A 12,875-nucleotide genomic window follows, 5' to 3' on the forward strand; every position below is an offset into this window, starting at 1 on the left:
GTGATCCAGCACCTAAACTGTCGGATCCAGTAGTATCTGTACTTCCCTCTTTTATTTTTTCACTTTTTAACAATGTGGACCTTTTCCCCGTAGCAACTCTTTTTTTTTCTTTAGTGACAAGATATCGCTTTGTTCAAAGTTAATTTCGAAGTTGAAGCACACGTTGCTAATGCGTTTGGGAATGCAATCTGTCCCCACGAGTCAGGCTGATTTCCGATGGGATGAAACGGGAGGTACCCTTGCCTACCATCTTCTTGCCAAAGGAATCCATACGCCCCCCCCAAAGCGTTGCACCTCAAAAGTTCCGTCGAAACCAGTGGCTTTGCTCAGAAATACTCTTGAACCACACCCTCCTCCTTGAGATGAGACAAAGCAGAGTACAACAAACGGCCTGCGGTCCAGAAGACCCGGCAAGAAGATGAACCAAAGAGGAGGGAATCTCAACGAAGATGGCAGTTCCGTTTCTCGCCCACATTCTCTCAGCTGACCGACACGGTTAGAAAGGTGTAATTGCAGGAGCGGGTCCCAACAGGCTCTGCATCCTCATCACACCTGCAAGAACATCACCAGCTTCCCTTCTATGCGAAGAACAGGCGAATCCTGACCTCCTAGCTCCCCTTTCCGAGCTGGCGTTGTTGATTCTAGACAGCGGCTGCGACGGGGAGAAAATGCCCCGCAGGACCCCGAAGCTTGCCGCCCCCGGGGACGCGTCAGGAGACTCCTGCCCTCGGCGCCTTACGAACACTCCCGACCGTCTTCGGCTCTTTCCGGCCGCTCGGGGCGCTTCGGGCGGCCTCGGCATCCGCCGCGCTCACCTTCGGCTGTTTCCGCGTACCGCGCGCAGCCGTTGTCTGGGCAACGCGCGGCGGCGCGACGGCTCGGATGGGGTGAGTGGGGTCGGAGGGCGAGGGCGGAGAGCGGCCGGGGAGGGTCTCCCGAGCGGCCTGGGGCTGGGGAGCGGGGAGACGGCGCAGCGGGCCGGACCCTCGTCCCGCGGCCTCCCAGGTCATCTTCGTCCGGAAACCGGGCCTCGGCCAAGCGGGTCGGGTCCGGGCCGGCGGGAGCTGGGCGCGGCGTCCGAGGTCAGCGCGCGAGGACCGACACCGCGGGCGCCGCCGGGTCCGGGCGTGGCCCGGGAGGGGAGGTTGGCGGCGCCGGCGGGGACGGGAGGAGAAAGCGGTCGGCCCTGCAGCCGCACAGTGGGCGGCGATCCCTCGCGTCGCCGGCCCGCGGCCGTGACCCTGCACCGCCGGGGGCGGGAGCCGAGGGGGGGCGCCCCGGCGGGGTGGCCAAGACTGCCCGCGCCCCTCCTCTCAGCATCCCCCGCGGCCCTCCTCCCAGCCGCACCCCTCCTCTCAGCCGCTCCCCCCGCACCCCTCCTCTCAGCCCTGCGCCCCTCAGCCCCTCATATTGCAGCCCGAATGTCTGCCGCGAGCCCCTCAGCTGACCCTGGTAGCACTGAAGACGGGGCTCGGCCGGAGGGGACTGGAGCAAATCTCTTAGAACAAACGGAATTTTTGTCTTTTCCCCAAAGTTTATACATTTGCCAAATATTTTTGTTTTATTCTAGAGACGGAGAGTTTGTTTTAAGGAGACGAAGTGCACTTGTTTCTGAACCACTGCCATTAATCGATGTCTTTAGGTAAGGGTAGTATTGCTGGTCATCTCTCCTCGTGTTTGTTCTGGTAGCTTTTGTGCTATAATTATGCGGATGATACTTTTTTGTGGTAGAAAAACGTTAAATTACAGGTAAAAGCAATAATGAACGTATAAAAATGGACTCATCCGCCCTGGCAACTTTTTACAACAAAACATCAAGAGCATTTTTCCTTGCTAATAAATATCTTCTTTTTTTTTTTTAAGATTTTATTTATTTATTTGACAGAGAGTACAAGTAGGCAGAGCAGCAGAGAGAGGCAGGGAGAAGCAGGCTCTCTGCTGAGCAGGGAGCCCGATGTGCGGCTCGATTCCAGGACCCTGGGATCATGACCTGAGCCGAAGGCAGACGCTTAACCGACTGAGCCACCCAGGCTCCTCGCTAATAAGTATCTTCAAAGTATTCACATATAGGGGGCCTGTTCTCGGGTCTGGGGATGCTGACGGGACCTCTCACTCTGTGGGGCAAAGAGTGGGCTGCCGGTGCAGGACAGTCAACCAACTGCACATTTGTGATAAAGTCTAAATGCAGCAGCGAAGTGCAGGGATCTACAGGGATGCTGGAGAGAAGCCTAGAAGTGAGGTCAAAGGGAGGCTTCCTGAGAGCTTCCTGAGTATCCACAGGTGGAATGTGGGGGAGAGAACCTCTGAGAAAACCCCAGGCAGGAAAAAGTTACTTAAAGATCTGTTGGCATACGTGCTTATTACAAAATGATGTTTGAGATTAAAAAACAAAAAAAAAGAGGAAACCAGGCATAACTTTGTTAAGTGCTATTGTAATTCTTTTTGCATCAGTCTAACAAAATTAACATTACTTATTTTTCAGAAGAATATTTTCACAAAGTAAACTTGTAAAATATGAATACAAATTTCCCATAGCCTAAAACTTTCAAGCCTTGGTTGGCTGCAACACATGAAAACTCAATTTGAAAGCTTTCCTTTGCTATATATATAAACACCCAGGTTTTTATGTGTTGGTTGTTTTTTTTTTTTTTCAGTTTTAATGACTTTATGAAAGTTTGTGTCAGTACTGTACTCCGAAATCAGAGCCCTGACCAGTGTAGATGTCCCCTCGGTGATGTGTGTGTGTAGGAGGCCTCTGGATCCTGCTGCTTCCCCTGACTCCAGTACCCGCCCCCCATGGCAGAGAGAACACCACCTCAAAAAGTGTGCCTTTGTTTAGTATTCAGGGTGTACATAAGAAAAAGGTACCTCTGTGCCTTTAGCTTCTCACTGAATGGGATTTCCTTCTGTAGATCCACACTGAGCCTTCAAGGCTTCCTCTGATAATAGCTATTGCATTGCTAAAAGCAAATGGCACAGTCCATGCCCCACTCCAGTGGTAGTGATAGAACGTTGCAGTGTTGAGTATTTTTTTACACAATCTTTTTGTTGTAGTTAAATATACATAATTTAAATTTTATCATTTTAATTATTTGCATGTAAACGAGTCGGTGACATTAAGCACAGTGACATGTTGTGTAATCATCCCCACAATCTCTCAACAGTACTTTTCCATCTTCCCAAACAGAAACCCTGTCTCCATTAAACATGAACTTCCTGTCCCCCAGCACCACAGGCCCTGGTACCCACCCTTTCACTTTCTGTCTGTGAATTTGACTATTGTAGGGCCCTCCTATAGGTGGAAACACACTGTATTTGTCCCTTTGTGATTGGCTTATTTCACTGAGCATAATGTCTTCTACGTTCATCCGTGTTGTAACATGTCAGAATTTCAAGGCTGGATAATACTTCATCCTATGTATGCACCATATCGTGTTGATTCATTCATCTGTCAATAGACATTTGGGTTGTTTCCACCTTTTGGCTACTGTGAATGGTGCTGCTATGAACATGGGTGTACAAGGATCTGTTCAAGTCCCTGCTTTCCGTCTTTTGGGGATATACCCAGAACGGGAGTTGCTAAATCATATGGTAATTCTATGTTTAAGTTTTAAGGAACCACCATACTGTTTTGCACGGCGTCTGTGCCAATTTACACTCCCACTGGCAGTGCACAAGTGTTCCAGTTTTTCCACGTCTTTGCCAACAGTTATTTTCTCTCTTTCTGATCACAGCCATCCTAATGGGCATAACGTTGAATAATTTTGAATGAAAGCAAACTAACCTACAAATACTCTCCTCTGCCAATTAGTGTCCCTAAGCTGACTCTGGGGTATGAAAAGTGGGCAGTGGTGACCATCCTGTCATTCGCCATCCTATCCCTCCGGCAAAAGGGCAATAAGCACATCTTTTCCAGGAGAGAAAGATGTTAAATTTGGGAAACTAAACAAGTTCAACTACCCCACAGTTACCAGGGCTTTGTTTTCTTAATTCTCTAACAAAGGAATCCTGTTGCCTCCTACTACCTGAGAGCCAGATGTAGAAGACAGCCTTGGTTTTCACACTTTATCACAAATTGAATACTAGCTTTTCTTATGTATTTTTGTGAAAGAGTTTTGGGCTTCTATTTGGTTGGAAATTTTTGCTTGAAGGGCAGCTATAGAAATACAAATTTTCTTCATTATGATGAATAAAAATGATCAAGATTTACACGTGGTCTAGGTGGCTGGGCTTTTTCTTATGGTTTAATGGCAGTGTTTTCTTCTTTTCCATCACAACCTGCATCATTCTAGGTCCAATTTCTTGCTTCTAATTATATATTTTTTCCCTGTTAGAGATCTCTTTCATGTAAAGTTGCCCACATGGTCTTAAGGGGTATTTGTAAGTTGCACTGTGTTACGATAGTAGGTTTGTGATGCTTTTCTTTCCTAATTCTATGTAGTCATTTCTTCTCATTGTTCAAAAGCAACAGGACTTGGCTGTTTTTCTTCCCTGCAGGTTTCAACCTTGACTAGGTCTGAGTTTCATCATGGCTCTCTATTTTGACCACCGAATAGAAGCCCCAGACTCCGTCGGGTCTCCTTCACACATCCATTGGCACCCTGTTCATCCATTCCTGGTGGTTGCCTCCGTCAGCACGACCTCAGGAGGCAGCGTGGATATATATCTGGAACAAGTGAGTCCTAGGAAGTAATGTTTCTGATTTCCAGGGCTTCTAGCTCTTGTGTCCCTTTTGTTCTCACATATGTGTGCACATGGATGTATGTTGTATGTGTCATGGGGGAGTGTGTACAGGTGTGTGGTATGTGTTGTGTGTGTTTTGTGTGTGCTATGTGTGTCATGTGTGCCGTGGAGGGGGTATGTTGTGTGTGGTGTGTGCATGTGTGTGGTGTGTGTGTCATGTATAGGGGATATGTGGTGTGTGTGCGCTGTATGGTATATGTATTGTGCAGTGTGTCATGTGTGATATGTGTCATGTGTAGTATGTGGTGTATGTCACTTGTCTTGTATGTGGTATGTACATATGTGGTGTGTGTGGCATGTGTGTGTCCTGTGGTATGTGGTATGTGTGCAGTATGTGGTACGTGTGTTGTGTATGTATGTGGTGTGTGTGGTACGTGGTGTCTTTGTCATATGTATGTGGGATATAGTGTGCGTGATATGTGGTATGTGGTGTGTGTGATGTGTATGTGGCGTGTGTGTGGTATGTGTTATGTGTGGTGTGTGTGGCATGTGGTGTGTGTGTGGTATATGGTGCGTTTGGTGTGCATGTATGTGGTGTGTGTGGTGCAAGTGTGGAATGTGGTGTGTGTGTGCCATGAGCATGGAATGTGGTACACGTATGGTACATGGTACATGTGTGGTATGTATTACATGTGGTGTGTATGTATGTGGTATATATGTGGTATGTGTTATATGTGTGGTATGTGGTGTGTATGGAAAGTGGTGTGTGTGGCATGTGGTAAGCGTGTTGTATATGTATGTGCTGTATGTGGTATGCATATGTGGTATATGGTGTGTGTGTGTGGCATGTCGTATGTGATGTGTGTGTGGTGTGTGTGGTATGTGGTATATGTGTGGTACATGGTGTGTGTGATGTGTATGAATGTGGTACATGTGTGGCATGTGGTGTGTGCCGTATGTGGTATGTGTGTCATGTGTATGTGGTATGTGCTATGTGTGGCATGTGGTAGTGGTGTGTATGTATCTGGTGTGTGTGCAGTGAGTGTGGCATGTGATGTGTGTGATGTGTATATATTAGGTGTGTGGTATGTGGTGCTTATGTGGTATGGGTGTGTGGTACATGGGGTGTGTGTGTTGTGGTGTTGTGTGTCATGTGTGTTGTGAGTGTGGTATGTGTGTGGTATGTGATGTATGCATGTCATGTGGTGAGTGTGGTGTGTGTGGTGTGTATATATGTGGTATGTGTGGTATTTGGTGCTTGTGTGGTATGGGTATGTGGGGTGTGGGGTGTGTGTGTCATGCACGATGTGTATCGTGTGTGTTGTGAGTGTGGTATGTGGTATGTGATGTGTGTAGTATGTTGTATGAGTGTGGTATGCGGTACATGTGTGGTATGTGGTGTGTGCATGTTGTGTGGTGAGTGTGGTGTGTATATGTATGTGGTATGTGTGGTATGTGGGGGGGTGTCATGTGCTGTGAGTGTGGTATGTGGTATGTGTGTGGTGTGTGATGTGCGTAGTATGTGGTGTGAGTGTGGTATGTGATACATATGTGGTGTGTGCATGTCGTGTGGTGTGGTGTGTGTGTATGTGGTGTGTGTGGTATGTGGTGCATGTGTGTGTCTTATGTGTGTGGTATGTGGTGCATGTGTGTGTCTTATGTGTGTGTATCACTTCTTCCTGAGGTTCAGATTCCCAGTACTATAAGAGCCCTGTGATGTGGATAATTCTTTTAGCCCTGCTACTTAGGTTTGGGGACATATTTAGGGATGTAAAACAGATTCCATAGTCAGTCCATGCCTCTAACCAGAAATGGCCCCTCCATGCTATCTGTGCATCCTGGGCCAGTCTCCTGTTGGCCCCACTGGCCATTGGAAACTGTTGGTGTCCTGTGGCTGCCATAACAAATTACAACAAGCCGGCTGGCTTAAAACAGAAATGTAACCTCTCACCATTCTGGAGGCCAGAAGTCTGAAATAAGGGCTCCTCAGGTCCACGCTGTCTCTGAAGGCTCTGGGGCAGGACCCGTGTCGGGCCTTGCCTTGGCTTCTGGTGGTTTCCGGCAATCCTAGGCAGTCCTCCGGTTGCACCTGCATCACTCCACTGCATTTGTCGTCACATGTGTCTCCTCTGTGTGTCCGTGTGTCTTTCCTCTTCTTATAAGGACGCCAGCCATCAGATTAGGGCCCATTCCAATGACCTCTTCTTAAGCTGAACATCTGCAGAGACTCTTATTTCCAAATAAGGCCGTATCACAGGCACCAGGTTAGGACTTCAACATGTTTTGGTTTTTTTGTTTTTTCTTTTTTTTAAGATTAATTTAGAGAGAGAGAGAATGAGCAGGAGGGGAAGAGGGAAAGGGAGAGAGAATCCCAAGCAGACACCCCATTGAGCACAGAGCCTGACACGGGGCACGATCTCACGACCCTGAGATCCCGACCTGAGCCAAAACCGAGTCAGACGCTTAACCGGCTGTGTCACCCAGGAGCCCTAGGACTTAAACATATCTTTTTCAGGGTGCACAATTCCACCTGTACCAGGAACTTTGTAGAAGCCCCTCAAACTTCCCATACTTCACCCCACTCCCCACCTTCCTCAGTGCATGACACACCTCATACTTCACAAAGAAAATCAGAATTTTCTTCCCAGTCCTCAACCTTCTGAAGTGTCACTGTCGCCCCTGCAACTCCAGCAAAGCAGCTAGGGTCATAGTGACATCTGCATGCTCTTGGGTCCTTATCTGATCTCCCCCTCTCTGCAGAGTTCCTCACTCTAAGTCTCTCGGGAAACAGTCTGGAGGTGAGAGGGGGCTGAAAATAACTTTGGCCTTGCAGACCCTGAAAAGGCTCTTGGGGTCACCCCAGAGACTGTGCTTAGAGAACCTTGGGATCAACAAATTTGACCTCTTGGCCCACTGCTTGTTTTTGTAAATAAAGTTGTATTGGAACCCATTAAAATGCTAGCTAGCAACCAAGCAGCTGTGAGTATGAGGTCATCCTCCTTGATAAGCTGGTCAGCGAGCTCAGTTGAGTGTTAACTGTATGTTTTCATAGTGCAGCCAAGAGCAAGCTTGGCGTTTTAATGAAAATTAAGTAGAACATTTTTTTTTATTCTTATGTTAATCCCCATACATTACATCATTAGTTTTAGATGAAGTGTTCCATGATTCATTGTTTATGCATAACACCCAGTGCTCCATGCAGAATGTGCCCTCCTCAATACCCACCACCAGGCTAACCCATCCTCCCACCCCCCCTCCCTCTAGAACCCTGTTAGTTTTTCAGAGTCCATCGTCTCTCATGGTAAGTAGAACATTTTTTTAATAAATGGCTCTTTATATCTTCTAGCTGATCTCGATATCATTGATTAGCCAGAAGTTCCTAGAATGCTGTCTCTCTTCACAATATGGAATTTACCTCTTGCCTATTATAGGGTGAGCATGTGCCCGATACCCATATGGAGAGGTCGTTCCGGGTCACTTCCCTGTGCTGGCACCCAGCGCGCCTGATCCTAGCTATTGGCTGGGAGACTGGAGAAGTGACAGTGTTTAATAAGCAGGACAAGGAGCAGCATTCGATCCCCCCGACACACACCACCGACGTCACGGTCCTCAAGTGGAGCCCCAAAGGGAACTGCCTTGTGTCAGGGGACAGGGTAAGCAGACTTGGCTGACACTGATTTCAGATCCCTACCTTTCCCTGCCAGTGCTCTTTGGGATACATGTTGGGAAGGCTGTTAAAGACCAAAGTTTTAGAAATATGTGGTTGCTGAATTCAGTTGATCTTGATGGATGTCATGGCAGATTCTGTTTCATACTGGAAGCAAGGTTTGCAAATTTCATTCTACCATCCCACTCAGTGGCAGAGGTATGTCTGTAATTGTTTAAGTGAACTTCTTCAGGAAGCTGTATTCATAAAGGTGGGGTGACTTTTTCAGGTACTATAGTTTTAATGGCACCCCTGAATCATTAGCTTCCCTGAGCATGCTTCTTCATTGCCTGGGAGGCCCTGGTCCTCATTGTCTAGCTCAGGGCTTCTTCACAGGGTCATTTTGCCCCCAGGGGACATTTGGCAGAATCTGGAGACAATTTTTGTTGTCAGAATGGTGGTGGGGTGGACACAGGGCGGTGCCCTGACATCTAGTAGGTGGAGACCAGAGATACTGATCAACATTCTGTTACGCACAGGACAGACCCCACAGCAGAGAATGATCCAGCCTAAAGTGTTAACCATTCCCAGGTTGGGAAACTGTGGTCTAAATCGATTCATAAACATATGGCAGAAATTTTACAATGTACTCATTCATTTTACATGTGCCAGGTAATACATTTCCCTGTTTCAAAGTCCCGATAAGTATGAGAAAGTATATATATATATCATGGCAACTCTCCACCCCCACCCCATCTCCTCCTCCATTCCCCTCCCACCCATCCTCAGTGCCCAAGCTTCGTAAAGCTTCTGTTTCTTCAGATACAAACCAGCACATCCGAATGCATTCTTTCCCCAGTTTCCAGTTTTTGAAAAATTTGAAACTTTCAGAGGCTTTGAAAGTATAATTTAATGAACACTATATACCGTTTATGTAAATTCATTAGCTGTTACCGTTTTGTTACATCTACTTTCTCTCTATATATATTTTTTTCCCTGAATATTTGAGACTTTGTCACAGACATCACGCTTCCCCCCTCAACCCTTGGACGTTGCTCTCTTTAAGGGCAAGGATTTCGACACAGTTGCACCATGGCATTTGCACTCAGGAAGGCTGGGCTGAGACCGGCACCTGGGACGTAAGCCACCTTCCAGTTTTTCCAGTTGTCCTGGCACGTCTTTGGTGGATATTGTCCTAATGTAGAGTCCAGTCAAGGACCATACATTGTGTTTTTCCACCCCTTCTCTTTAGTTTCCCTTAATCACTAACAGGTCCCTGGTCTTGTCTTTTCTTTCTTCACTTATGTTTGGTCTTTGGTGACACCGACGTTTTGAGGAATCCAGACTGGTTACTTTGCAGAATGTCCTTCAGTTTAGACTTGTTGGATCATCTCCTCGTGGTTACCTTTAGATGAGGTGGTTTGGGCTGGAAATACCACATGGAGGGTGTTGTCTCCTTCATCTTCACAAAAGTGTTAGCACACGACGTGCACTGCACAATTTCTGGCTTTTACGTTTTCGTCTGCCTTGCATGTCTCTCCACATTCATACACCGTGACCTTCCTTCTCTCTAAGCCTGTGCGTGGTTACTTGAGCCTGTTACCATGTCCTTCACTGGCCCTTGCTGATAAGCACGTCGGTGGTTTCCAATCTTTTGCTAAACAGACAGAGGTACGGTAGCTAACTTTGTGCTTATGTTGTTTCGCGCGCGGCGAAATCAGTGAAAGTCCTGCACATGGGGCAGCCGGGTCCCAGAGCTTGAGCATTAGTGGTGGGTGCCCGAGACTCCCTCTATGGGGCTAGTACCAGCTCCGACCAACACACCAGCATGTCCCCCACAGACAGTTGGATCCACATTCAGAATTTTGCTGAGAAAAGTGCCGTGTCAGAAGTGTTCTAATTTACATTTCTCTTGCTATTGAAGGGGTCTGTTACTTAGAAGAGCCAATTATATATCCTTTTCTAATCAAATCACTTGCCCATTTTGGTATCGATTTGTTCCCCTTTTTTCTAGATTTTCCTTCTTTTTTTTAAAGATTTTATTTATTTATTTGAGATACAGAGAGAGTGAGCGGGTGAGAGAGAGAGAGCACAAGCAAGGGGAGAGGCAGAGGGAGAGGGAGAGGGAGAAGCAGACTCCCCGCCGAGCAGGGAGACCGATGTGGGGTTCGATCCCAGGACCCTGAGATCATGACCTGAGCCGAAGGCAGATGTGTAACCGACTGAGCCACCCAGGCGCCCCTAGATTTTTCTTCTGTTTTTCAATTCAATTTCCACCTAATGGCATTGCCCTGTCTAGTTGCTTCATGATCTTTCCCTTCTCCCTGCTGTGGAATACTCAGCAGATCCTCTGTAGGAATAAAAGAACTCAAGATCATCGAATCTCATCATCATCTTGATTATATTAAGAAACAACTAACAAAGCAGATTCCTCAAGCATGCAAGGAAACCCAGGTTTGTGCTATCAAAGCCCTCTGAGTTAATATATTTAAGAAGAGAAATCCTGATCCTTCCAAGAAAGTCTAAGATGGTGCGGATCCTGATTTAATAATGGGCTCAAGCAGGAAAAGAAGTACTGAATGAACGAGCACTCGGAGTGCTGCACCACCTAGAGCCATCCTTAGCAGGCTTGGCTGAGGGTCTTCCATCTCTTGCCAGAGACTGTTTTGGTTCGGGTGGGTTTGGTTACCCGTGAAACCATCCCAGACTACCTGAAGTAAGAAGGGACACTTAATCGGAAGCCATTGGAGTATCCCAAGGTCCCTGGAACAGGAGGGCAGCTGGCTTCAGGACATCTAGACCAAGAATGAGGTGCCAGTGGACACACATCCCTCTGCAGTGTGCCCCTTCTGCCACAGCCATGTCTCTCCACTGCCCCGCTCCATTCACAAGGCAGTACCCCAGGTGCTGGAAAGTAAGGCATTCACACCCCCCCCATACACCCAGGGACAACTGCCCCTCCTCCTCTGTCCCAAGTCCCGCTCGAGCCCAGTGACCACATGGACAGCAGTCAGCAGTGCCCAGGGAGGTGGGGGAGCCCTGGAAAAGGGGCACTGGGCAGATGCTGCCCCAAGTGTCCATTAGAAGAAACTCCATTGGTGAAGGTGGGAATACTGCCTGGACCAGGTCTCGCTTCCCTGCACACTCACAGAGCTGGGTGGGGGCATCAGGACACCCAGTACAGGGCGAGCCAGCTCGGGACAATTTCAGTGTAAATTATTAGAGATCCTCTTTTAGGTTCCCAGAGGCAGTTCCAGCATGCTGGCAGGTGGGGCTCCTCAGATACCACAGGGTGCCCGCAATTCCCCTCAGTTGTGACACCGTCCACCCAGAGAGCGCGTCAGCCCCACAAGTGAGGGGCTCAGCCCCACCCGATCGCCGCCACCCCCACCCCAGAGGCCAGTCCCCAGTCCTGTGCTTCTGACCACAGGCTGCACAGTGGAGGGTCCGTCCTCCTTGGGCTCTTCCAGTCAGCTGGAGTGGCTCACATTGCTCAGGGAAAAATCAACAGCCAGATGAGGAGATGCACAGGGTGAGGTCTGGGGAAGGCACAGAGTCCTCTCTAGGCGCCATTCCCCACAACACCTCCAGGTGGTCAGCTACCTGGAAGCTCTCTGAACCCAGTCCTTTTGGGTTATTATGGAGCTTCATTGCACACTCAGGATTGAATAAGTCATTGGCCATTGGTGATTGATTCAACCAGGGGAGGGGGGCCCTGTCCCCTTCCTGGCGGTTGGGGTGGGACTGAAAGTTGAACCCTCTGATCACTGGTTGGTCGTCCTGGCAGCCCACCCCGCCCTTGGGCGGAGACCAAAAGTCCCCTTCAGTAACAGAACAGAAGACACCTCTGTGGCCCTTATCCTGGGAAATTCCCAGGGTTTTAGCACCTGTAAGCCATGAACCAGTGGTGAAAACCTATATGTTTGGTCACCAAACATATACTTCTTTTCAATTACGATGTAGATCCTAACATGTGGTTCATCATTTGAAGAGATAGTATGTCTCGACAATGGTACATAGAACACACTACTCAAGAATCTCTTATTACATTAAACTCTTGCTCTTGCATAGGGCTGATTTCTTGCCTTCGGAGGTAACTTGTCTGAGGTTGATAGTATAAAATTGTGTTGGATGAAGTAGCCACAAGGGGGATGGGACAGCTCAGGATTTGTCTCTCCTCTAACCCCTGGTTATCCAGAGACCTGAGGGAGAGCACATTTGACTCATTGTAACTTTTCTAAGAGATTTACTCTCCAAGTTGCTTTGTAAGGCCAACATTACAGTACAGTTGATTCTCGGACAGCTTGGGGGTTAGGGGCATCAACCTCCTGCCAGTCAGAAATCTGAGTATAGCTTTGACTCCCCCGAAAATTACCTACTAATGGCTTACTGTTGACCAGAAGCTTTCTCAGTAATATAGTCAATTAACACATATTTTGTATGTTGTATTTATTACATACTGTTCTTACAGTGAAGTAGGTTAGAATAAAGAAAACATTAAGAAACTCATAAGGGGGGCGCCTGGGTGGCTCAGCCATTAAGCGTT

The 12,875-nt window shown here is 47.9% G+C and overlaps 1 protein-coding gene across 3 annotated transcripts in view; it reads left to right on the forward strand.

Moving 5' to 3' along the window:
- Nucleotides 1-758: 758 nt before the first annotated feature.
- IFT140 (intraflagellar transport 140) overlaps nt 759-12,875 on the forward strand; it is a 77,519-nt gene continuing 65,402 nt past the window's right edge. For 2 of the 3 annotated variants that reach the window (XM_081820359.1, XM_081820361.1), the window contains exons 1-4: nt 759-887; nt 1,571-1,642; nt 4,498-4,675; nt 8,115-8,336. In XM_081820359.1, the coding sequence (XP_081676485.1) occupies nt 4,529-4,675; nt 8,115-8,336 (369 nt within the window). In that variant the 5' untranslated portion in view covers nt 759-887; nt 1,571-1,642; nt 4,498-4,528. Of the gene's footprint in view, nt 888-933; nt 1,083-1,570; nt 1,643-4,497; nt 4,676-8,114; nt 8,337-12,875 lie in introns of those variants that run through there. The other variant, XM_081820360.1, reaches the window with a different exon arrangement.

The sequence above is a fragment of the Leptonychotes weddellii genome, chromosome 5, assembly GCF_054177405.1.
Source record: "Leptonychotes weddellii isolate Sample4059 chromosome 5, ASM5417740v2, whole genome shotgun sequence".
NCBI classification, from domain to species: Eukaryota; Metazoa; Chordata; class Mammalia; order Carnivora; family Phocidae; genus Leptonychotes; species Leptonychotes weddellii.